The sequence below is a fragment of the Megalobrama amblycephala genome, linkage group LG3 (genome assembly GCF_018812025.1).
Source record: "Megalobrama amblycephala isolate DHTTF-2021 linkage group LG3, ASM1881202v1, whole genome shotgun sequence".
Taxonomy (NCBI): Eukaryota; Metazoa; Chordata; class Actinopteri; order Cypriniformes; family Xenocyprididae; genus Megalobrama; species Megalobrama amblycephala.
The window spans coordinates 34,879,197-34,906,728 of NC_063046.1; the positions used below are offsets into that span (position 1 = coordinate 34,879,197).

Genomic DNA, 27,532 nt, shown 5'->3' on the forward strand with positions numbered 1-27,532 from the left:
TAAATGCAAATGCCTTTATGCAAATTTTTGATCAAATCAATGCAGTCTTTGTGAGCATAAGAGACTTCCTTCAAAACTTTAAAAAAAAATCTCACTTACAAACTTTTGAATTAAATATACAAATATAAATAAAACTCATGCAGTGAAGAATATGCCCATAATTAAACTGAGGTAAACTAGGATGGCTGCATGCCATTGCTCTAAATTACTCTGTTGATTTTTATCATTATGCTATTTTAAAAGGTTAAAATGGTCTGAAAACGGTTCGTTCAAAGATTCAGTTTCTCTAAACCCCTTCCTTTCCGCGAGCCTACTCTATTCTGATTGGTCAGACGTCCCAGTCTGTTGTGATTGATCTCTACCGCTTACAGCACGTGTCAGAAATAAAACGGCTCTTGAATACACAGGGATAAGAACAGTAACAATGGCATTTGTTTTTACCGTATCAATTCCACCGCAAGTCCTCACCCTTTTGGAGTACATTCAAAGTGGATTTGCAGCGCTGAAAACAGCGTCTTCTCAACACGACAACACGAACCAGACTCTTCCAGGCCTCATCAGCTACAACTACAGTGTTTGAGGGCAGGTCAAAGGAGACATTATTCATGGGCAGCCAATGAAGGCCATAGGCTGGCATACATTGTTACACATGTATGTAACAGGAAGTGAGAATGGAATTGCTGACAATTTGTTTCAGCAGTTCAAAATTGATTCTTTGTTTTAGGAGACAATAACTTTATTAGTCATGCACTTTGATCTTTAAAACTTTGCAGTTATATTACACACTGCATTATTGTTTTTTACGTTCATGAACTGAATTGTACATTTTACAAGTAGAAAAACCCTTCTTTGAACCCTTCTTTGACAGATCCACTGACCTCAGTGGTGACTTCATTTATCCAAAGGTCATTAATCTCATAAAAAAAAACCATGATAGGTGCTGATGAGCTAAGTGTCTTTATTAAGTAGTGCAAAAAGAAGTAATGACTCCCTGTTTTCCAAAAGGAAGTGTGGATGATGTAATGGTTTCATCAGCCGGAGCAGCAGGGAGGGTATTTCTTACATCAATACAGAGTAAATCAGTCCTCAGTGGGGATTTTAATTTAGACTCTGCATGCGGCCACAGATTTCACTGGAACATGATGAATGTGCTTGGAGCTAAATTTTCAGAGAAAGAAATGATAATTGACCACTAGACGCTAATACAAAAGAAGAAGCTGTTCATCCGATCACAACAGAACATTGTTTATTTTTTTCAAATTTAGCTACTAGATTTTGAAATAATTAGTCAATTCCCATTTTCCAAAGGCATAATCCATTAAATGTGAAAAATGTCCCATAAACCTGTGGATTGTGCTGCTTAATGACATATTGAGAGAGAAAACTCAAAATCAAGCTATGCTTGGATACATCTCATTTAGTAGATTGTTTTTGGACTTCCCCAGACAGCCTCATGACAGCTGAGCATTTTTTCCCTTGTCTTTGAAAAACCACACGCCGCAGTGACTGAAATGGGAACTGAGATTCCTTAACCAACTGAAATCAGACGGGTGAATGTGTAATATCTGAAGCAACAAATGCACGCACACCAACACATCTACGAAAAATACACAGCGCTTTGTCCTAATAAAACACGAAGTGGTTGAAAAACAGAAAATAAATCACTTCCATCAGATTCTGTCACAAGCAAAAGGGAAATTTATCCTTGCTCACCGCATTTTTACTGAACTGTCACGAAAAGACCAAGTGTAAATGCCCTCCCAGACATGTTCAAAATGTGATCAGTAACAGAAGATCAGTGGAGATACGTTCATGTGGCTGAGTGCAAATGAATGTGCAAACCCAATCAGATAAGAATATGATCAATCAAGACGTGATGTTTTCTTATGCACACGTTCACAAACATTAACATGTTAGCAGAATTAACTGAGACACTTTTCACAAGAACCTGAGAAACGCTATAAAAAATGTTATTTAAAAAAAAAAAAAAAAAACAGCTGAATTTATAGCATTTCTCAGTTTTGACATCATATATCATAATCCTTCTACTGACTGAACATGTTGAAAACCAACAGAAATGTACAAGAAGCGACTAAAGCCAGGCACACGCTGTAAGATTTATAATTGTCCTTTACGACTGTTGCTTGTCAGACTGTACGAGCATGATCCCCGCTGTAAGCCATCACACTCAGTTGTCTTTAATGTCAGACTGTACAGCAGTCAAAACGTGTTAAAAATGAATGCACGTAAGAAGACTAGACCAGAGTTTTAGATAAAATTTGATCGCAATTGTCATTGATCAGCTGTCTGCGAGCATGTCAAAATAGATTTCAGATTTTGGCCCAGGATCAGATCATTCTCAAAATTTATCTCAGATGGCCAAATCATGGCCACAATCGTACAGTGTGTACTAGGCTTAACACGCTCAAACAAGCACACTGTATATCAGAGAACATGATGTTGAAACCACGTTTCTCAAGAGCATTAACCTTTGACGACCTTTGATTTTCTCTCTTTCTTCCTCCCTCTTGTACCCTATTTGTATTTACTGTTTTTCATTCTAAATGATTTGTGATTTAACATCTATTTACTTTTCATTTGGTCTCTCATGGACACTGGTTAAACATTATTGCACATCTGACTGTTCCTCCTATTATGTCAAAGCTTGGTAAAAGTGTAGTTTAGTATCTAACTAACTTTGAGTGAATTTTGACAAAATATTGAAATACTGAAAACTCATGAAGTGAAGAATATGCCCATAATTAAATTGAGAAACTAGGATGGCTGCATGCCATTGCTCTAAATTAATCTGTTGATTTTTATCATTATGCTATTTTAAAAGGTTAAAATGGTCTGAAAACGGTTCGTTCGAAGATTCAGTTTCTCTAAACCCCTTCCTTTCCGCGAGCCTACTCTATTCTGATTGGTCAGACGGCTCAGTCTGTTGTGATTGATCTCTACAGCTTACAGCACTTGTCAGAAAAGAAACGGCCATTGCCATATCTGAAATTCAGCTCCGGAGACTTCATCAGCTCTTGAATACACAGGGATAAGAACAGTAGCAATGGCATTGGTTTTACTGTATCAATTCCAGCACGAGTCCTCACCTTTTTGGAGTGAATTTGCAGCGCTGAAAACAGCATCTTCTCAACACGACAACACGAATCGGTTTAGTATCTAACTAACTTTGAGTGAATTTTGACAAAATATTGTGTAAAAATAACATCTAATTTCAACAATTTTGTGTGCAGCCAATTTGTACAGTGGCAAGAAAAAGTATGTGAACCACTTGCAGAATCTGTGAAAATGAGAATTATTTTAATAAAATAAGAGAGGTCATACAAAATGCATGTAATTTTTTTATTTAGTACTGTCCTGAATAAGATATTTTACATAAAAGATGTTTACCTTTAGTTCACAAGACAAAACAATAGCTGAATTTATTAAAATAACCCCATTCAAAAGTTTGTGAATCATTGAATCTCAATACTGTGTGTGGTTACCTGATGATCCATGACCGTTTTTTTGTTTTGTGATGGTTGTTCATGAGTCTCTTGTTTGTCCTGAGCAGTTAAACTGAGCTCTGTTCTTCGGAAAAATCCTCCAGGTCCTGCAGATTCTTCAGTTTTCAAGCATTTTTGCATATTTGAACCCTTTCCAGCAGTGACTGAATGATTTTGAGATCTTTTCACACTGAAGACAATTGAGGGACTCAAACTCAACTATTATAAAAGGTTCAAACGTTCACTGATGCTCCAGAAGGAAACACGATGCATTAAGAGTCGGGGGGTGAAAACTTTTGAATTCAACTATCAAGGTAAATTGAACTAAAAAAAATTTCCAGGAAACATGCAAGTACCTTCTGTTGCTTCCGAAGGGCAGTACTAAATGAAAAACAATGATATTTAAACAAAATAAGAAAAATTGTGACATCTTCATCCTGTTCAAAAGTTTTCACACCCCGACTCTTAATGCATCGTGTTTCCTTCTGGAGCATCAGTGAATGTTTGAACCTTCTTTAAAAGTTGTGTTTGAGTCCCTCAATTGTCTTCAGTGTGAAAAGATCTCAAAATCATTCAGTCACTGCTGGAAAGGGTTCAAATATTCAAAAATGCTTGAAAACTGAAGAATCTGCAGGAGCTGGAGGATTTTTCTGAAGAACAGAGCTCAGTTTAACTGCTCAGGATAAACAAGAGACTCATGAACAACCATCACAAAACGGTCAGATAGATCATCCAGGTAACCACACAGTATTAAGAATCAATGGTTTACATACTTACGAATGGGGTTATTTTAATAAATTCAGCTATTGTTTTGTCTTGTGAACTAAATGCAAACATCTTTTACGTAAAATATCTTACTCAGGACAGTGCTAAACAAAAAATAACATTCATTTTGTATTATCTCTCTTATTTCATTAAAATTATTCACATTTTCACAGATTCTGCAAGTAGTTCACATACTTTTTCTTGCTACTGTATTATATAATATACATACAAATCTGTATCGTCCATCCTGTTTTCCAGATATTAGCATCAGCTACTGAAAAACCCATTTTGGTTAACCACTACAGACAAATACCAAAAGTTTTGAAGATCACTTTTGTGTCTGACCAATGCACTCGTGGTAGGAAAAAAAGAGAACAAACGTAAACATCTCAAAAAGATAAAGAGTACAGCATGTGACTGTGTTGACAGTATAAAAGTGTCTTGGTATCTGGCACTCATCTCCCTAACATAACAAAAAGCAACAACTGAACATCGGTATGGGTAGCTTCAGGGCCACAGGCAGTGACATCATCAAAGACAGACAGGAGGGGATTAAAAGTGCAGATACCATTTCAACGCCTGTGGCGTTCTCTAACTGAGCTATCCACTGTTACCTCTGCTCTATTCACAGTGTGGACGTGCATAGTTCAGGAAAACAGAGTCCTGAAGTTATTCCAAAAGGAATGAGTCACAAGATGTGTATGCTGCAGTCTTTGATTAAATGGTTGCGCAATATGTGGTACTGAAATTAAAAAAATATATATATGTTTTTTCTCTGTGCACCTGAACTGGCTTCCCAAACTGGGTGGGGGGGGGGGGCCCTCAAGATCCACTTTCCTGGAGAGAACACACCTGAACAAGCTCATCAATGTCTTCAGGATTACTAGAAAGTTACAGGAAGGTGAGTTTGATCAAAGGTGGATCTAAACTCTGCAGGAAAGTGCACCATGAGGGCCAAAGTTGAGAACCTCTGCTCTGATCTATCATGTCATGGACCTTTTTTTACAAACTGTGATTACAAATTTGAGGGTGATATGACCAAAATCTTATATCATGATATAGTCATTTTTTGCTTTAAATAAGGTTTTTATGATATAAAAAAATTTCATATAATTGAAATTTCATAATTCTTCACAGGGCTATAAAATGTATAAAGTAATCAAATATTTTTTTTTTTAAAAACTGCATAGTCTTCACTGTACATTTATTCTTATTAAAGTTACAAAAGTGATTTAATCAAGAGCAGTGAGAGATTTTCTCTCTTTTGTTGGTTGATTAACATTAATGACGACAGGTATATTAGGCTGCTGTCACTTTAAGACCGAATGCACGGATCCAATATACTGATTCACATGCATTTTCTTTTTCAACTACGGTATTTATGTTCACTTAAGACATAAATGACTGTGTTTAATAAGATTCTTGTAAAGACAGACATTTTGACATGTAAGTATGTGTAGTTAACCATTCAAACCCAATTAGGCGGCTAAAAGAAATCAGTGAGTTTAGAGTGCATCTACATTGGCACATGGGAGGAAGTGTTTGAGGAAACCTGTTTGAAAACAGTTGTTTAAATTAAACACTTCAGCTTTAAGACTTCAATATTTCATTAGGAAGGCAATGGACCCTTTCCACATAGTGAATGTCTATAGCGGTCAACAGGAGATGACAGCAAATATCATTTTTTGTATTTCCATTTGCTCCAATAGCAAAAGAAAAAAAAAATCTGTAGACACAATTAACCAGTAGAAATGTGTCTACCTGTAGAGATTTTTGGACTATCGTCTCTATCACGGTTACGTTCACATGGCATTGCTGTGTTGCACAGTCACAAAAGCTTATCATTTGCATGTGTTTTTAAACTGCAGTTTAAAAACAAGTGATTTTAAACCATTGAAGCCGATAGGCAGTGAAAGAAAACTCACTCTTCGCTGCTTTAAACTCACAACATCAGTTGAGCTGCAAGTTCACAAAATGTTTCATCATCAGCATAATACGCATGTACTGTATGTGCAAAGACAGATTTTGCTAACCACTCGAACTCTGTTCATTCTGCTGCACGTGTATTCGGCTACACACATGCACGTACAAGACCACTGATGGCAATGATCATCAGTTGGAGGGGAGGGGAATGCTCTGAAAGTGATTCCAACAATATTGTTTTGTGTTGTTATCCACCTTATTTTTAACATAAGAGCACTGCTGACATTATTTAATTGAATTTTTAAGGCTTTTGGCGTCATTCACTTCCAGTTATTTTAGCTGCACAAAAATAATCCGTTATGCTGCTTAATGTTATCGTATTTTAATTTATTGTCGTAATCAAAAACACACCGGTATGTAATAGTTTCACCGTTTACTGCACTTATTCTTCTAGTTATTTACCTAATGAATCTGAAGTCTCATACATTCACAGAAAATAGCTTACTTTTGTGACGTGGAATCCGCAATTCTCTTTTTTTTGTTCTTGCCATGAATGTCCCTTCATATAGCTTGGATAGGAGGAACTATTTTAACATAAAAAAAAAAATGCACACGTCGTCTTTAAGAAAATGAATTCCTCTTTTAAAAAGCTAACAAGCACTAACCACAATGATGATTCATCTTTCACATTTAATTTATCCGATGTGTGTGTGTGTGTGTGCGTCCTGTCTATCATGAGGTCCCCACAGGGCAGACAGATAGATTTCTGTGATCTAAACCCCGCGACTACATTTACAGCGTCTTCTTATTGAGAAATACCATCTTCCTGAAGTCTCAGCAACAATAGTCACACCACACCAGCACTACTGGACAACCTTGCGTGCCGGCAGGACCAGAGGCAAACAACCCCGTCTATAGAGCTCCGATACCCAATACTTTCACCTTAGAACCTGGCAACACATTAAAAGTTTACACACAATCACATCTAGTTTTAATTCATTTCCACTCTTCATTTTCAATTGAACACGCATGCCATGATAATTTGATGCTGAGTGCTGAAATAAATATGACGGAGGCCGAAGCATAATGCCAGTGGTGTACCACAGCCCAAATGCGAAGCATTAGCCGAATCAGCACAGCATGTTGTGAATCATCTCCATTCAGTGTCTGCTTCGGTCCTTCCCCTATGAAGACCAGCTTTAAGGCAGTCTGAACATATGGATTAACTTTACCTTTTATAGCAGCACCAACCATTAGTTCATTCAGAATTAATATACTGTTAACAGAGTTAGCCATAAGCAAGCAGTTAGTTAACGCTCAATTGAGGTTTTGATTTCCTTTCTACCAAGTCATTACACGATACGGAGAGCTGAAAGATATTAACTTGCGGAAATCATCTGAGTCGAGTTAGCGGTTACCTCAAATTACCGAATTATGCTGACCTTTTGACAGCACCTAACAGTGAGCCGAGGGCTTTCCTAAATCTTTCAGTATGTGCTTCGTATACTAGACTACAACATTTGGCGAAACTTGTCGCAGGGAGAGGCCCGAGCAGTGCCAACACGTATCGGCCCAGGAGCCAACCATCACATCAGTGAGGATACGAGACTCTGAGCAAACATTCTCACAACCCTCCCTGTTTGCCAAGCCTCCGAGGAAATCTGGATTGCACATAAAGAAAAAGAGGGAATAACAGAAGAAATCCAAGACTAAATGAGAAAGAGACAGGAAATGATGGGAAAGATCTAAAAAAAGGGTTAATGGTGGTAAAACTGAACGACTAACCATCAGTGAGCCAAACCCGACCGTATGCTTTCCTTTAGCCGCTCCATATGTACAGGAATAAAGGAACAATTTTTGGTGGGACAAGTTCATCTGATTAATGTTATTCTGGCTGGGTAAGGCTGGCTCATACTGGGCAGTGTGGCAAGTGCCATGACTGGATAATGTCAGTTTGACATGTGGCTGATCCGTTTGGAGGAATCCTGAGGTCGGCTCTCAAAACAGCCCATTAATTGATGGGTCACACTAGTGTCCATGATGAAGAAATGGAAAAATCTTTTAAAAATCGAAACAGTTCTAAGAAATGTACTATTTGTATTCATGTTTCATATGGTTTTCAAACATATTTATACCACTTTCAAAAAGCATTTCAAAGTAATGACTAAAAAAGTCATGCGACTAAAATCTGATATTTTCTGATATATTTGCTTGAATACATGAGTGGGTGTATAAATTTAAAGTTTAAAAAAAAAAAATTAACGTAATACATAAAACACAATTTACATCATAAATATGTAAATTATCTGATATTTTAAGAGAATTATTGACCTCAGTTTGGAATAATCCTGAAGTCAGCTGTGAAAATGGCTCATTAATTGATGGATCAATGACATATATGTCTACAAATAAAGGAGAAAAAAAAAAATATATATATATATATATATATTAATCTAGTTTAAAACAAGTCTAGTTATTAGAAACATCCTCTTTGTGTTCACGTTTTGTATTGTTTTGAGAAACTTTGTAATTTTCAAAAAAACGTTTTAATTTAATCATAATGACTAAAAAATGTAATGTGGTGTAAGTAAAAAGACATTTTCCTTGCAGCTTAATCATTTAAAAAAAAAAAGTTTATATATTTTCCAAAAAAGTATTTTTTACAAATATCATCAATTATTAATTCATAAATATTAAATTTTCTTGACCTTGACTCACAGTAATGAGGGTCTGAATGAAAAATATTATACCATTTTTTTAACAAGGCTTCTTCATTAAAATATCACAAAAAAAAGTGTATCAACCTTACATTTCTGACTTTATGCCTCCAAAAAAAATATTAATATTAATATTAATTCAGAAATCAAAATCACGCTCAAAAAAGAGGGGCATTCAAGTATCTTTTTATGTGTGTGTGTGTGTGTGTGTGCGCGCGTGTGAATATCTAATGCAGTTATGAAGAAATTAATAGACCGAGCAAAAAAAAATAAAAATAGCATTATGCACTGGACCATTAATTTGACATGTGGCAGATCTGTTTGGAATAATCCTGAGGTCAATCGGTAAGTCTCTGTCGTCACTCTGGTCAAAACTTTAAGATGTTACATAATCAAAGTAGCAAGTAAAGGAGATCAAGTCATACGCAGGACCCTATTTTAAGAGAAGGGTGCTATTGAGACGTGGCCCTAATGCCTGCCCTTAAACGCCCCTGCCAATAGCACAAGGGAGGGGCATTCTGGAAGAGGGACAGGGAGGGCAGCTCTGGTTTGGTTGTTAGGTTGGGCCGAGTTGGGTCGCCTCGGGCAAGGCGCATATGGCTGAGCTCACAACGCCAGCTTTTTCTTTGACATGGGGATATTTTAATGACAGGGAAAGAGTCAAAGAAAACCTCCCTCTTTCTCGTTCTGACCACTTCCAACATCAAGCAGAGCCCATAGAATATCCATATGGGACTTTCTGGAGAGTCGTTTCACAGCTGGTCGTTTGCCTAAAACAATCGTTCAAGCTCATGCGCTTACACACACAAACTCCCTCATCTCTGCATGTGTACACTTTTAGTTCATCTTAAACACACCAAAAGGGGGGGAAAACAACTTTCCCTTAAATGTCTGGAAAAAATGGTCTTGTTCAACCAGAGTTAAACCACACAAAGGGGAAGAAAAGAAAATGACACTGACGTCCTATAGGTATTGGGTCACAATGTATTTCCACCTTGGACGCACACTGGAGGTTCTCTGACTGGCAGTCATATGCTGGTGTTCACATTCAGGATTTGAGCTTGCAAATACTGAGCTTGTTCTGCCTTGTAGTGCTTGGATTCATTTTAATCCGAGTCCCACAACTAGCTGAACGAAAATCACAGGCCTTACTCATCACTTAGTGGAAGCTTTTCAGCCAAAGAAACTTCAAGTACACTAATTGCAGGGGCCTAAAACCCCGGAACAACCTGAGGTTAAGTGTCTACCTCCAAGGAACATTTCCAAAGAAGGAAACTAAAGAGCTTTCTAATTCAGGGGTTACCCTAACCTGGGACTGAACCTGTGACCTTTGTATTCTCACTTGTGTTTCTTAATCATTGGGCCAGCAGTTTCCCCTTTAAAAACATGGAAGTGTCTAAAATAACAGTTCTTCTTGGTATAATATTTCTAGTTTTCATTCGGACTGATGGAAAGTGGACAGGATAGTGCTTGCAATTGAATTACAAGATTTAGGACAGAACACATAAAATTAGAAATAGATCTGCTTGTGGCACTGAAAGAATAACATGAATCTATATTCTTATAATGCAATATCTTTATGAAACAGCGTGTTCTAATAGTAAGCAAGTTATTATGTCACAATCAATAAAACTTAGTATGTGTCAAAATAATAAAATAAAAAATAGGGCACAATGTGCTGTATTAATTTGATGGAATTTTCCATATTTATTTTTTACAGGTGTTTTACCTGTATTTTGAATTTTGAACTTCATTGTGTTATGTTTTAAGGTTAATGGAAATGTCTGTAAAATTACTGGATAATATCCTGGTAATTTTCTGCCAGCACATTATCCTTTTTCATACAGATTTTTTTTTAACAGTGTACAGCAAGCAGTACACTACCGTCCAAAAGTTTTTTTAAAAAAAAAAGTTTTTGAAAGAAGTCTCTTACTCTCGCCAAGGCTGCATTTATTTAATAAAAAATTCAGGAAAAAAAACTATATTGTGAAATATTATTACAATTAAAAATAAGCGTTTTCTATTTTAGTATATTTTAAAAATGTAATTTATTCCTGAGCTGGCAAAGCTGAATTTTCAGCATCATTACTCCAGTCTTCAGTGTCACATGATCCTTCAGAAATCATTCTAATATGCTGATTGTGTTCCTTAATACAGGATAGATTTTGTATTTATTTTTTTTATTCTTTAATGAATAGAAAGTTCAAAAGAATAGCATTTATTGGAAATAGAAATCTTTTGTAACATTATAAATGACTTTACTTTGTCGATTTTAATCAATTAAATGCATCCTTGCTGAATAAAATTCATGATAATAAAACCTCCAGCAATAAAGTCAATGTGATTATCAAAACACATAACCATACTTTTTGTTTGATGGACGAGTCCAAACTATTTTTTGTGGTAATCTGTGATTTTGCGTCAGGCTCAGAAGTTTCGGGGGCTTAGGCCATCCAGTAAAGCACTAATGATGTCAGACTGTGCAGTAATATTCTGCAAGCATTTCAAATATTCAGCACAAGATGTGACTATTGTGTAGGCTGACCAACACAATAGTTCTTTCCACAAACAGATGCGAGGAAAAAGAAGAGAAAAAAAAAACACTTCAAAAACCTTTCGTGACCTTAAGCTCACTTGCCGTCTGTAGCTGGGTGAGAGGTTATAAGGTCCAATAGACAGGAAGGTGGTGATGTGTTGCCTACACATGTCAGTTCTAACTCACTGTCTGGTTTCTCTATGCGTGGTTGTATCAGCAGAGGAAACACACATTCAGAACTACTCTTTGTTCCTCTTTCAGCTTTCTAACACACTCTTTCCTTCACTCAAGTCCAAATCTGACCGAAGGAGCTCCTGAAGGGGACAATCCCATCTAATGTCACGTACATCAATCCTTCATCTCTGACCTCAAACAAATGAGTTCATGTCCAAAAAAAGATAGACTGACATTATCTGACGTCTGATATTGAATAATATTATTTTTGTTGGTAACACTTTCAAAAGGAAAGGCCAGCTAATTAGACAATTCAAATTCACTGCCTTAACACAAAGTAGATCACAGGTCTTTACAATGGATGGCATTCTGGCCAACTATGGCTTGTTTTTTTGCTGACAAATTAGAAGTATTTTGTTGTGGCCGACCGATATATCGGCTGATATTTGGGATTTTTTAAATATCGGCATTACGTTTTTCTGTTTGGCCAATGTGTCCGAAACAGTCCGTCTGATGTATGTAGAAACAACAAAAACATTTTAAAATAGCACAGACAGAATGAGTGAAAGCATCCTGTGTAAACTGCATTTGTTGCATTTTTGCTTATTACTTGATGTCACAAACAGGAAATGGCATATTTTCACTTACAGCAGATGGTCCTAATTAAGTCTAAACCACAAAACAACATGGTGCAAAGATCATAAAATTATCCTCAAAAACTGATTTGATTTAGGTTTAGGTTTATGGGCATATTACAAAAACTGTGCAAAATCACTTTCATTGTCAATAATAATAATTACATGTTGCCGACTTGCCAAGTATCTGTGAATAACGTCGGCCACTGATATATCATACATTATTATATTCATGTTTTTGTACTGTAAAATCTGGATGTACTGAAGCATCTAAAAAAGACAAGATTGAGTTGCTGTTAGAATATTTCTAACAACCACAAAATGTCTCAAAGCAGCTATTTAAAATAAGCATGACCGAGTGAACTTATCAGCAAAGAACTTCCTCTTGCCCATTTGACTCATCCGTCAAACAAAGGTTGTTTCTAAAGAACTGACTCGTCACGTAAGGTCATCGAGACCTTGCGATGTCATTCCTTTGCAGTCAACTCCCAAGTGCCAGCCACTTCAAGTGTCTCTTGTCATCCTCCTCAGACCCCTGAGGAACAACGCTTAGCAGCCTAATAGGTGTTCTTGTCCTGGAGAGATGCTGGCCAGGCTGTGCTCCACAAACTCTCTAAAATAGCAGTAGCATCCTTCTCACTAAAAGAAAAGGCCTGGGTAGTAGTGGAACAAAGAAATCCAAACAGTATAAGTTGGATAACAAGCTGATCTTTTTTGTAAATGTAGTTAGTGGAATGGAGAATCAAGATAATGTTATAGGGGGAAATAAGAAGCTAAACATTAGGAATTCACACATGCAGATACCAATTTTTCGAGTCCGATTTTTTTCTTTTAAAAGAAATTGATATTTTTATTCAGCATGGACACATTAAAATGATCAAACACTAAAATTGTAAATTGTAACAAAACTAATCTATTAAAAAATAAATGCTGTTCTTTTGGACTTTTTACTCAATGCTGAAAAATGCATAAAGGTTTACACACACAAAAAAATATTAAGCATCACAACTGTTTTCAACATTGATAATAATAAGACATTTTTCAGCACCATATCAGCAAATTAGAATGATTTCTGAAGATTGGAGAAATGGCAGCTGAAAGTTCCTATGCCTTCCATATTCAACTTACGATTTTTTTTTTTTTTGTAAATTGAATACGGAAGGCAGTCTGGTGGAAGCTATATATATTTTACTTTATAACTAATAATATTTACATTGTTCTTACACAAATGCGTCGCTTCGCTTCAGAAGGCCTTTATTTACCCCCCGGAGCCTCGTGGAGTACGTTTATGATGGATGGATGCACTTTCTTGAGCTTCATACTCGTTGGTCCCGTTCACTGCCATTATAAAGCTTGGATGTGTCAGGATATTTATTAATATAACTCCAATTGTCAAATACACCTAGGATAGCTTGAGGACATGCGCTACATGCTTGAGCCCCTAAAAAACAAAACAAAAATGAATCGGCCAATAAATATCAGTGCATCTCTACTAAATAGCCCATTATTAGTCTATCAAACTGCTTTTTTTTTCTTTTTAGGGGCTATAAGTTTCAACACATTCAAGAAATCTGAAATGTATCAACAAAAAGTCACTGTCACTGTGTTCAATTACAGGGCACACTCTTAAAAACAGCTGGACCACTAGAGAGTAAACACTGTCAATCAGTCACTCCACGGTGCTGAGGTCTTTCCCCAAGCCAAAACAAACAATTCATCAACGTGGGGCCATTTTCCTGTCATGGACAATCAGAGGATTTTTTCTGTCAGGTTTTGTTTCTTTTTCATACAGAGGTTCATGAGGTCCCCAGACACATTCGAGCGCACCTCACTGGTGATAAAACCTATTTTATCATTAACCCGGCTATCAACATTCCAGATTAAGCATATGTCCAGAAACATTCATAACGTCAGGGTAAATTTAGTCCGAAATCAAATACAAAACAGTCAAGGCAATCACTTCCATGTTTTCTGAATTAAACATCCTGGATGTTTAAAAAAGAAAAAAAAAAACTGCTGACAGTGAAGAAAGCAAAGTTCCCTTGGCTATGCTGTAATCACAACCAACCGGCCAGTGCAAGAATGAGGAAATTCAAGAATAAAAGGGCACCACAAACACTGCTGCACTCTCGCGCTCTCTTTACCTCATACATTATCCATGCCAAATCAAACACAATGGGGGATTGGGATTTTTTTTACCCAGTTTTTCATCAAACCACAGCAGCAACTTTTTGGCACTGTATGATAATGCCATTTTGATCCCTAAAGACAAAACTAAGACCATTAAAAACATTCCAAGCTCACACAAGTAAATAACATTTCTTGTTCTCCTAGCAGGAGCTTGCCAATGAAATCAAGACCTTTTTGGCAAAGAGATAAGCTTCTTACAAACAATATATATCCATAAGGCAAATGACCAGTCAATCAAGAAAGAATGTTTCCAATGGTTTGAAACATTTCCAAAGTTTAATTTAGAGTGACAGCGGATCTTTTTCCACGATCACATAACAGTTACTGAATGCAACTTATGGCAAAGGACCAGAACTGATGCTGGGTGCCACGCAGACTCTGAGCCAAGCTAAATGACTTTGAAATTTGCCGTTTCATCCTCTAAGCTCCTGGTGTGACCGTTGAGGAAAGCCCCAACAGTCTTTGTCACCTCAAATGACCGCTTTTCAAACCGAGACGTATAATTTGGGGCTTTGATTACGTTCCTCTACAAATAGATGTGAAAAGAACATGTGAAACGTACAAGGCCGGCTGTCATAAACAAAATTCAGACAAAAAATGATGCAACAGGCAGGTTTATTACACTAAGCTGAGAACTTCCTTATTTTCTTCCTACGAGGTCTCCAGAGTCAGACCAACCAATCATTTAAGGTTTCACATTTAGACCACAATAATGATGGAAGCTCTGCATAAGGTGAGAAAAACATGCACCATCCAGCTAACAACAAGCCTCTCTTTAATGGCTTACCTTTGCTCAGTTTCAAGGCAGGAAACAAGAGCAGCAGGATGAGACAGCATGCATGCTCTCTTTTATGCTACACGCCGTCTCGTTTCTCCTCAGACAGGTCACCGAATGCCCCTCCGCTCTTCCCTCCAAACCCCCTTTGCTTTCTCTGAGTGTCTTTCCTGCATAATGGGTATTAGGGAAGGAGAGACGCCCCAGGGGAACGCTTCTTTCACGCACACACGCCTACCTGTTTACCAAGGCACACACCTTTCATTGTCCCAAGCGGACAGACTTTATTGTGTCATTATAAACAGCAGAAAAGGGCTACGCTCCAAGTCTACACTGCATATGCTTTAGCAAAGAAAGAATAGACAGAGAAATTGGTCTGTGTAATGTTAAATAAAATCTCCTTCCCCTGGAGCATGATACAGGGTGCATTGTGCTGGAGGTGATTCATGCTTTCATCATTCAAGGTGATGCTGGGATTGTTTTTCCTCCACACACTAGAGATCTTTCTTAAACCAAGGAATTGATAGTTTCCAATGAGCTCCACAGCATATTTTCTGGCTAACCTTGCCAAAAGAGAAATAAAAAAGAATGAACGTAGGGCTGTGCGATATGGCGAATTTTTCAGTCGATATTGATAATTGTCCAAATAAATTTAAAGTTTAAAGGCAGATTATTGCTCTTGAGTGAAAGTTGTAGAAACCAGACAGCTACTCTTTATTGTCAGAACATGACAAACGCTTGCCAAACAGGTGAACATTTCACAAATCTAAGGTAGAATTTTCAAAACATAATGATAAAATATTTTTTCTACATCAAAATATGCATGAGCCAACTTAAGTAAAATGCTTTTTTTATTCTTTTTAAAATAAATATCTTAATAGAAAAAGTATTTTTTTTAGTTTATGCGTGCTTAAAGGGAGATATTGTTTCATACCATGAAAACAGGTTTGTGTTGCCTGACTTTGACAGCACTTATCGTCCGCATAGTTTGCATTGCAGGTTGCAATATTAATAATATTACATATTAAGTTTCTTAGAAATGCACATTTGACAGTAGCAGTACATTGAGTTGGGAATTAATAAAAATAGTAACATCTGTAAAAAATTGTAACAATCTAGTTTTTTTATAGGGTAAAATTTAAATATTCTGACTGTTTTATCAGTTAGGACTGGGCATAGTATCATACATTTAGATCATTATAAACCACAGATATAGCACACATATAGCACCTCACTACCATGGTAAAATGTAACTATATGGTATCAGTTATGAAAAACTGTAGTATACAAATGCTATAGTTTAATAACAAAAAAATACTGTAATTATACTATATTACTCATTTACTTAATACATGCCTACATTAATAATATAATAAAATGTGATAGGAATACTCCACATTTCAGCAACAATTACCATGGTGCACAGGTGCAGTTAATACATTATTACAGTAAATCCTTGGTAAACGACGGTGATTTATAGATTGAAAAGACTTCTAACTGAATCATTCATGGCACGATGTTTCTCGTGTTTGTCAGTGCTGTTGAAAATGTCAGCGTTGTTTCATCTGGCTTTAAACTGTTTAAATCATAGACATTTGTGTTTGCTGAATTTAAAACGCTTTCACTGGATCTCACTGTTTAGTGGTCGCATGATCGAGACCGATCAGCGAGTAAATGCATTTGCTCTCATAAGCTCACGCTGCGTTCATTTATACTATACCAATATAAATTATATTATAATTAAATATTACATTGTGTTTACATACTAAATTTAACAAAATAATTTTTTCTTGAAATGTCATAAAGGTTATACATAAATACAAAGAGTACATTTCTAAGAACTTGGCACATGTTTTAAAGTAGATTTTTCCTTCCTTTTATGTATTTATTTATTTATTTATTTGTGTGAACAATTTTAGACCCATTAGTGCAAACATAAATTCTCTGCATAGAGCAAACAGTGTCTTACTGACTGATAAATTATCTACACAATACAGTGACATATCGAAACTAAATCCACTCCTGATTTGAAGGAGATAGGAATCAGAATCAGAAAGAACTTTATTTCAAGGTATGAGATACACTGATACGCAAGTAAACAGGGATTGAGAAGGATCATTCATGCTTCACACTGAACGAGCAACCGATTGTGTTAGCACACCAGACCCGTGGTCATTAAGCTAGCACCAGCCTCACATGAGAAGCCCAAGCTGTATCAGGTCAAACAGGGAGCACAACACAAAGACTGTGTGCAGTGAACTGTAAAAGGCCAGCCACACTCTAATCGCTGCAGCCACTGGCATGATGATGCCCTCACACATGCTAACAATCATGCCATCTCTAATTTCATTGGTGGACATCAGCTGGACAGGTGGCTAGTCAACCAGTCGTTGTCAAAACAGCGGCAGTTCAGGTCCACTGGAAAGCCCCCAAATAAACAGTCTGCCACCACCTCCGCCCCTCGCCAAAAAAGGAAGAGAAAAAAAACCCAGCCAGGGGATGTCTGTCACCTACTTGGCTGTCTACAAAGATGACGAAAATTAACAGAGACTCGGTCTATATATGCATTTAATCAAAAAATACTTTCGTTGTATAATCGTTCAAAAGAAACGTAGCTGATGGGTGCTTTGGTGGGAATAATTTCACAAAAATAAAATATCTTAAATTTACCTAAATAAATTTGTTGTTCTACATCAACATTACAGCATAAGATTGCAGCATAACAACAAAAATAATATAGTGAATATTAAAAAAAATAACAACAATGACAATAATAACTGAAAGAAAATTAGACACTTTAAGATCTCTCTTAACATGTCTAATTTCTCCCCCACTAGTGTCACGAAACAGAATAGCAAAGATTACTGTTTTCAAACAAGTTTCCCCAAACGCTCCCCCATCTGTCATTGGTTGATCAAACAGATTGTTTCAAAAATACACACCACTGAGCCAATATTGCTGTCTCAGACTGGACGGGAATCTCAAACAATGTTTTGAAAGAGCCACAATGTTTACACTTTTCAGGGAAATCAACTTAACAGCTTAAGAGCCGATCCCACCAGGAAACCATCGAAAACTACATTGATAACTTTAAAGTTTTAATAATCGTTCTAATTCTATGAGAACAGGCAAGACCACAACACAGCTACAACAACACAGGAAATCACTTTAAATTTTTTTTTAGGTGACCAGATGAAAGATGAAAACATTGACAGCTGATCAGAATCTGCCTGACTTTAAAGAGGTTGTGCATTAAATTCTAATAAACAGAAGGTAGTTATTGTTTTTGTTGTTCTTGATGTGAACCGGTCTTATAGTTGACTCTGCAAATGTAACTGGAGTAGGAGAAAATATTTTGCAGTATTACAAAAAAAGAAGACTTTCTACATAGTTCACAAATGACTCCAATAAGTTTGTTGTTTTAAAAGGAATCGTTCAGACTCACACTCAAAAGTTACTGAATCGGTCTAACGAATCGATTACTGAATCAGTCAGAAGACTATTGAATCAACATCGATTCACTTACGAACAACATCTCGGAAAGAAGCAACTTTTGTTTGTTAAACTTATGAACAAGTTGCTGATGTCGAAGCATAGTTTATATCTACAAAAAAAATGTAATATTTTAATTAAAATATATATTAAATATTTTTAGTAAAATATTAATGTTTTTAATAAGAAATCTACTGAAGGGTTGAAGGATGTCCCCGCTACAGAAACACTGTCTGCCATAATCACACATTGTTCACCGATGCCCAAGAGTGGCACGAGCGAAACTGCCGTGCGAGAGATACATTCGCAAAAGGGTCCTATTCCTAAACGTTTCCATGCTTCTTTTTCCAGTCGGGGAGCTTCAATGTCCTTAGTTGCACTTGCCATTAAATAATCATTCGTCTGCACCGAGTGAGCGACAGCAGAGCCAGCGGCTCTGTTTAGTAAACAACATTTCACAATCGAGCACATTTCCCTGCAGACAATCAATAAAACACATCTGACCACCGACAGAGCAACAAAAGCACACATTCAGAGGGGAGGTGTTTTCCACTCCAATCCCAAACGAAACAAAGCCACTGTACTGCATTACTATAACCATAGCTACAATGTGCCTCTACACCATGTGTACTGGGGACATTCCGTTAATGGGGATTTCCTTACACAGAGATGTACAAAAAAATTCCAGCTATATTTCGGGATGTTGTGTGTTTAGAGAGGCTATACAAAACGGTCTGGCTGGCTCTCCATGCAGACGCACCGCGATGGGCTCAATGCAACAACCCCACAACACACGCGCACTACACTCAAAATATAAAAACACACACTTTACGTGCTCTTATAAAGAGGCTGAGCGCTAGAATTCACAGTATAAAATCAGCAAACGTCCATAATGGAAAAGAAAGCCACCATCTCTTCATTAAACCCGTTAATTTAAGAGAAAGTGTGTAAGAACAGCTGAACTCCTGCAGCAGTCCTGAATCTCAGACTTACCCTGTCACAACAGGCGCCATCTTCCACAAACTCTCACCAAAACTCCAAGACTCGCGAGATCCTCTCTCCCAGACCCTACCAGCCGCCGAGACAACAGAAGCAGACTGGAGACTGAAGGAGCGAGGGAGAGAGAGAAAGGGGGCGGGTGACGAGGACAGAGGAAGGGGGGCAGGGTGAGTGAAAGAAAAGGGCAGACACCACAACAACAGGCGTGGGAAACTCTTCTGATCTCGCGAGAGGTGGAAAACTCTCATCATACAGCTGAGTGAGTGAGGATCGTGTCATCGCGAGATTGGTGTGAAGCGCCGCGGATGGATGTTTTACAGTGCAGAAACACTGTTTACTCGCTCATAAATAACCTCTTCGGACGGAATTGGCAAGATATTTTGACGTGAAAGTTTGAGATTTCCCAGGCTCGGGGTCTGATAAGGTTTGCTCAGTTGTTTGGTTATGGAGCTTATTATCAAACCATTAAAATGACTATAGTGTGTAGAAATACAGTCACATAATATTTATTCTAAAAAGGGGGGTTTCAATCTTTTAGACCCCCAAATATGATCACCCTGGTGCGAGCCGAGGGCCCCCCATCCTAAAATTTATAAGGCATCTATATATTTTTATAAAGTCCAAATTTATAGGCAACATATGTGTAAATATTTTGAAAGTTTTACTGTTACATTATTAATGTTTTCTACAGTGCATTCATATAGGCAAGTCAATATTCTGATCACATTTTTTCCAAAGCATATTTTACCAATTCCAAACAACATCAATCTTAATAACTACTACTATTTTTGCATATAATCCTTTATAAGTGATATATGAATGTTACAAGGGCTGGAAGTGAAAAACACCTTCGACTCTGACCGATTTTTTTAAGGCTTTATAGATAGGTTGAGAGTGACTCTTGAGGGACCAGCACCACTTCCACTACCACTGTTTAAATAATTTATCTTCCAGAATCTGGCAGTAAGTTTTGGGAGTTCATTTTAAGTCCATCTCCTACTCTGAAAGGTCCGTATTGCTCATTGTAGTAGCAGATCACACTGGTGACTCCCGCTGTTGACTGATTTGAACTGGTGCTGCTAGTACCTCAAGAGTCTATCTCAACCTGTTTATAAAACTTTTTAAAAAGTCAGCCTTCATCTATTTCATGACACCTCAGCTTGTAATTCTTATGGGATCATGTTTCAGGATTCCTTGCCTTAGCAAAGTCTCTGAGAACCTGACACCTTGTACTTCTGGAGACTCCAGGTGGTTTGCAGTTCTGGAAAATGGTGGCAATGGAGACAAAGTATTAAGGTGAAGGATTAAGTCTGAAGCCACCACTTTTGCGATTAACATGCATCTTTTCTTCTCAACCTGCTTTTTTCTGACCCTGTTGACCAAATGAGCATTTCGCTGTCCAATGGTCACGCCATAATTTTAAAATTTCTATAGCATTGCATTCTTCTCACTGGCATTTCATAAATTGACTTTTCAGTGTGAGTTAATTCTCTTTTCTAGCCAATTTTCTGAATTTAAGGTGTCTTTTACTTTAATCAACAATTACATATGGCCTATACACAATCTTAATAGTAATTATTAAGATTGGTGTGGTTTTAAATTGGTAAAATGTGCTTGAAAATATATATATGATATTTTTTAGATAAACAGACATCTAAATTTTAATGTAGCAAACAGAAACACTATTCATTCAACAGGTGATGTTAATGCACGTCCTGATTTTGCAGTAAGATGCATTAATGGGTCAACATATTTTGTTGATCCAGGAAAATTTCTTGTCCGAAAATTTTGTCCTAAACATGCCCCTATACCCCTAAACCTAACTCTATACATACAGTGCACAGCATAAATGAGTACACCCCCTCTGAAACTTCTAAAAGTCAGCAATTATTCAGTTACTTAGAAGACATGTTAGGGTTCTTTAGAGATATAATGTTCCAGCAAGTCTGCTTAATCAATTACCAAAGAAGCATCTCAAAATTATTCAGGAAAATAAGATTTTCTTATCAAGGTGATAAACTGTTGTGTAGAAAAAATGAGTACACCCTCCTAAAAGTTACTAAATAAAATGAAATAAAAATTTTCAAACAGGTAAGTATGTTGAACCAAAACATTTAAAGAGAAGTAATTTCTTGACCATTAAAAGTGTTATATAGCCCACTGAATCATTCTCAGACTTAATGCTGACAACAATGGGAGAGAACTGTCAGGAGACTTATTTCTTAGGATTACCAAATCATTGTTTTAAGTGTGAAAATATAGCAAATGTAACACAGAAATTCAACAACAATGGATTTGTGACAAGGCCCCTAAAATAATCAGGCCTTCATTTTAAGCTTTCATTTAGTGGTGAGGGATTTTTTTGCGAGACAAAGAGCAAGAGAAATACCAAGCGAGTGTCTCAGAGCCAGCAAAAGCTATGAAAAGAGTGAGAGTAAGATGCAGCTTGCAGAAATTACATACATGGTTGTTGTTCTCACTGGAACTACCTACTGTAGCCAAAGCACAATAAAGTCAGTTAGCCATTTCCAAAGCCCATATTTACAAAATATAGATTCTGGGAATCCATACTCTGGTCTCATGAGACCAAATCAATCATTTTGAATCTAACAGCATCCAAAATGTTATGGTGTTGTTAGAGGAGGAGTACAGTGAGAAGTGCCTGGTTCCCACAGTAAAGTTCATCGGTAGTACAGCTCTTATATAGGGATGTATGAGTGCTGAAGGTGTGAGGGAGTTGTGCTTTATCAATGCTGTCATGAATTCCCACACCACTGTGTAATTTAATACACAAACTTGAAACAGAAGATGTTACCCTTTCCTCGTTCCCTGCATTGTTGGGCATTTTTCAACATGACAATGAGGATATGCATTCTCCCAAGCTGAAAAACCTTCTGTGGACATGTATTGCACTCAATCTTAACACTCTTGAGCACCTGTGGGGGATTCTGTAGAGACGAGCTGAGCAACACTCCCCATTAAAGATCAGGGCATTTAAGGAGCTCATCATCCAGGAGTTAAACAGGACAGATGTGACAATTTGTCAACTTGTACACTCAGTGCCAAGAAGGGTCAGAGCAGTATATTCAAAATGATGGAGGGCATACTAAGTACTAGAATATTATACATTTGCTGAATTAAATCTAGGGTGTACTCATTTCTACAATCCTTAATTTAAACAAAATTGGCTAATTTACTTATTTTATGGCTATTAATGACACATGTTTCTTAGATTTTATTATGTATATGTTTAATACATTTTAGTTTTGCCATCTTTCCATGAATTGTAGTGATCATAAAGAAAATACATCTTTTGTATTTGTTTAGAAGGGGTGTACTCATTTATGCTGTGCACTGTAAGTTATCCCTAAAATCAGAGGGAAATGATATATGAATAACACTGATGTAGAAGTACCAAACCCTGGTTGTAAGCCTAAACTTTACATAAACTGTAAACTTGTCCCTCATATCCGATTGGTTGATTGGTATGTTGTTTCTGGATCAACAAAGATGTTGATCCAGGAACATGTTGTACTTGGTGAAATCACATTCTTCTATGTTAATACAGTGCCTGTGTGTACAAGAAGAATGTTTAAGATAAGCCTGTATTAGTTAAATAGTGCGATTAAAAAAGGGGGTGTATTTTGATAAACATGACACAAAATAACATGAAGACTACATGAAATATGAGCTTTTACTGTTATAAAAACATTGATTTGTGCGCATTAGTGGAACTGAAGGTGTCAGAATAAACACGAAACGCATCAATGTTGTCATTTGTATGGAAATATATGGGTTTTCGAAAACACATAAGCATGAAGGTCTAACCCCAAACCTAACCGTCACTGGAGCGCAAGATTGTATGCAAACGTATATATACGAAATTACGAATTCATACAAATTAGTCACCAATTTGCCCAAACTATTCCTTTAAAATACTGTTTGTCAAACATCCCATCACCTTTCTTCATAATCCTGCTGAAGGAGCTAGATTCTGAATTCACTTTATGACCCGATTATTTCATGATCTCAAAACACACTTGACAGTTCATCTGACGCCTTTTGTGCTGCTTGGCTGTGAGACGCGTGAACTGTTCAGGAATATTAAATAGCAGTCTGACTCAGATTCAGGAATCTCACACCTGACCTCAAATTGACTTTAACCCAGAGTTTTCCAATCTTTCAGATGTATTATTGATTTTTATTTGTCCTTCATAATCTGTCTGACAAGACAGCGAGCAAGAGTGGAGGAGGACTGAGAGGAAAATGAGCATAATAAAGAAAGAAAATGTGAGAAGCAAGATAATGGAAAAGAACAACACAAGTACTAGGATGGATAGGTCACAGCAGAGAAAAAGAGATTGGGGATTTAAAAAAAAAAAAAAAAGTTACACACAATCTGGCGCTGAGCCTTCAGCCAAAGGATTCGAGGGAGGAAGCCTCGTGCACCAAAGCCATTTTTCCATTCCTTTCCCCGTCTTTTTTTACGATCTGAGAAAGTAACCTCCAGTTACTCTTAGAGTTTTATAAAAACTGTAAAGTTTCCGAAATCTTTTACAGATGAAACCAGTAAATGACTGCAGAAGTGCAAGTGTTTGAGGGCCTCACAACCATTGTAACAAAAGCCTCAAGATATGTGAAATTATGATAGGGAGTGAGTGTTTCCAAGTTTAACTATTGGTTTTAAACTTTGACTCTAAAGTGTTATAAAACTAATAACATGTTTTATGGATACACACAAATATGATTTAACGTTTCCTTTAGGAATCCCCATAACTCTTTCCTCTTCCTGTACACACCGTAGGCTGTCCAGCCTTGCCTGAGAGTTTGTTGGAAAAGTGTTTGAGACTTTGCCAAAGTTTGCCCTAAGTAACAACTATTATTTTTATTGCTATTAAAACATCATTCATTTTAATGTGTTTGCGTAGCGCAACAGTATCACCATCTCTTTTTATTCTTTCTCAATCCATATGGTGTTGATTCATAACTTCACTCCTTCTTATTTTTCTACCTTCTCTACTTTTTCTTCCTCCCTCTCCAATTTTGTTCTCTCATCTGTCTTGCAGGTCCCAAGTGATTATTTTCAATGAAAGAGACCCATCTCAGGAGCTCAATGAAGCAGACAGCATGTGCCGCCAATTCAAGCACTCACGACTAAACCACAAGTGTGCCGCCCGTAAATCCAGTGTTGATGACTGCCTGTGTATTTTGCCAAGAGAAAGACTGGTCTCCAAAGGCAAGTCCCACTCCAGCCCCCAACCAGATGATACCTAGAACCACAGACCTGTATAGCGTGTGGATTAAGGCCTAGGCCTTACAGATTTTCAATATTCAATTAGTGCATATTCATCATAGTGGAAACAGCCCTCTGAACAGTCACTGAGGAAGGGGAAACTTGATAGGAGAGATAAATTCAGCTTTCTCAATGTGGTTAATGTGGAGAGTCACATTCTTAATGCAGAGAGGAATATCATTTGCACACCAAAGTTATATTTTGCTTTCTTTTTGGGGATTATTGGAATTGTGGTGGTATCTGATGGACCCACTTCTCCAAACACACATGTTGGGTTTCCATGTTTTATGGGGACTTTCCATAGACATAATGATTTTTATTCTGTACAAACTGTATATTCTATCTCCTAACCCTACCCGTACTCTTAAACGCAACCCTCACAGAAAACGTTCTGTTTTCAAAAAAAACATCATTTAGTATGATTCATAAGCTGTTTTCCTCACAAAAAACCATCCCCACAAGCTCAAAAATTGTGGCACATTTGATCCCCTTAACGAAGGGTTTACCAGGATCACACACACCATGAAGAAAACCGGCAGCATTTCAAAAGTGAGGGTGCTTTGGGTAATCTGATAATATTTCTGTAGCTGATAATGAATGCCAACGGGCATCACAAGACACCACTGACATTTTGCTGGGCTGGACTGACCTGTAGTTCAAGCAGTCAGCTGTATGAATGTGTTCGCCTCGGGGGGCACAAACACACATGCATACACCACAAAACACTGGGGAAAAAGCCACAAGAAATAGGCAGTTTGAATAATGGAGAATCATCTTCAAAAGACCCAGGCGTCACTGGCTTCACAGACAACCATGGCCCAAATCAGTACTTCGCTCTCTAAAGTGAGAGCTGAATGGAAAATTCATTGTAGTAGGTCCGAGAACAGCTTAAAAACAGTTTAGTGAGTCTCGAGTGAAATTAAAAGATGAGTTTAAGGCTCTGGGCTTTGAATGTTGTCCCCAAATGCACATCCATGAAGGTAAATTTAGAATATTACCTCTTTTAGTGAGAGTACATAAGCTAAGATGAGAATTTCACTCACGCACAAATCATTATCCTATTTCATAGGTGCTTGACATCACAAATTATTAAGCCGACAAGTATTAATGCCTATAATTACAAGTGCCTGGTTTTCTGCTTTTAGTTACAGAGGGTAAAAGGCAATGGATATATTTTACTGTGTGAGTACTGAAATACAGTTGATTAAAGTTAATGACTGAATGCGCTATCTCAGTGAGTTCAGCTTTAGCCTTGAGCTGTTATCAGTGATGAACAAACCTGAGAAATCCAGCATGAGATACTCCTCAAAATAATGTCCAGAAGAGCAGAGACACAAGGCCAGTGTGTAGCTCCACAGGAACCTTATTTTTATCAAAAAGAAAGAAAGAAAAAAAGGAATCTGTAATCACACAAGATTACAATCAAGCAAACAAAATGTGAACACTTAGCTGGGCTTTTTATTAACACTGTCAAAAATATCCTGTTAAATTTTCTGTAAAAAACAAACAAACAGCAACTGTGGTTTCCAGACATTCACTATGAAAAAATATGGTGACAATGTTGCATGTATGACAGGTATGGCATATTAGTAACTGTATGTTTTGCAAACTTGTTATAACCATATATTTCATTAAGTGATATAATGTGTGATAACCACCATAATGCAGGTAATAAAATAGAAAACCATGTGATGAGTTCATCATAAGTGACCTGTCCATAAAACATGACCAATACTTGCATATAGTCGAGTCATGCACACAAAGACAAAACACCATCATGGTATCATGGACATTAAAATAATGCAATAAACATTAAATAAAATGTGACTAATAACAAAAGGACAAAACTAATTAAACAGAATATAATCATATGCAGATTTGGAGTTACTCGAGTTACGTAATCAGATTACTTTTCCCAAGTAACTAGTAAAGTAACACTTTACTTTTATATTTATAACAAAATATCTATTACTTTTCCAAATACGTAACACAAGTTACTTTGTTTTCCCATTTATTAACTGACACCTCTCCTGTCCCCATGTTGAAAGAAATCAGGAGAAAGTGCAGAGGCGTTGTGTGCGCTATTTAAAAATGATGGTTATTCTAGGCTAGTTCTAGACCAAATGTGAGCATACATTTACTCATTTACTTCTCCTGCGTCCCATTCTTCTGCGATCCAGAATAGCAGCACTGCTGAAAGGCTTGTTTGTTTGAGCTGAGCCCTCTACTGTACAGGCGTGAATTTGCATTTCCTTCAGCCTGAGGCTTATTCATTTCACTGTTGGTGTGAAAGGGCCTTAACATTTGCGAAAAATAGACCTTTGTTGTTATAAAAACAAATGAGAAAGATGAGATGAGAAAAAGTAATGCAAAAATAATGTAACATTACTTACTGTACCATAAAAAGTAACTAATGCAATTAGTTACTTTTTTGGGGAGTAACGCAATATTGTATTGCATTACCTTTAAAAGTAACTTTCCCCAACACTGATCATGTGATGTGTCATGCAGGGAATGTCCTTTTACAGTT

The 27,532-nt window shown here is 37.0% G+C and overlaps 1 protein-coding gene and 1 long non-coding RNA gene across 3 annotated transcripts in view; one reads left to right on the forward strand and one right to left on the reverse strand.

Moving 5' to 3' along the window:
• The window catches only part of rbpjb (recombination signal binding protein for immunoglobulin kappa J region b), a 69,002-nt gene extending 42,700 nt beyond the window's left edge, over positions 1-26,302 (reverse strand). The window contains exon 1 of one of the 2 annotated variants that reach the window (XM_048185256.1): positions 26,282-26,302. Coding sequence is in view for 1 of the 2 variants with exons in the window: in XM_048185255.1 (XP_048041212.1) it covers positions 19,704-19,723 (20 nt within the window). In the remaining variant the exon portion in view is untranslated. Of the gene's footprint in view, positions 1-19,703; positions 19,862-26,281 lie in introns of those variants that run through there. The other variant, XM_048185255.1, reaches the window with a different exon arrangement.
• On the forward strand, positions 20,014-27,261 carry LOC125265180. Its single transcript, XR_007184224.1, has 3 exons — positions 20,014-20,133; positions 20,898-21,005; positions 24,776-27,261. It is a non-coding gene; the product is annotated as an uncharacterized LOC125265180 (long non-coding RNA).
• The last annotated feature ends 271 nt before the right edge of the window (positions 27,262-27,532 follow it).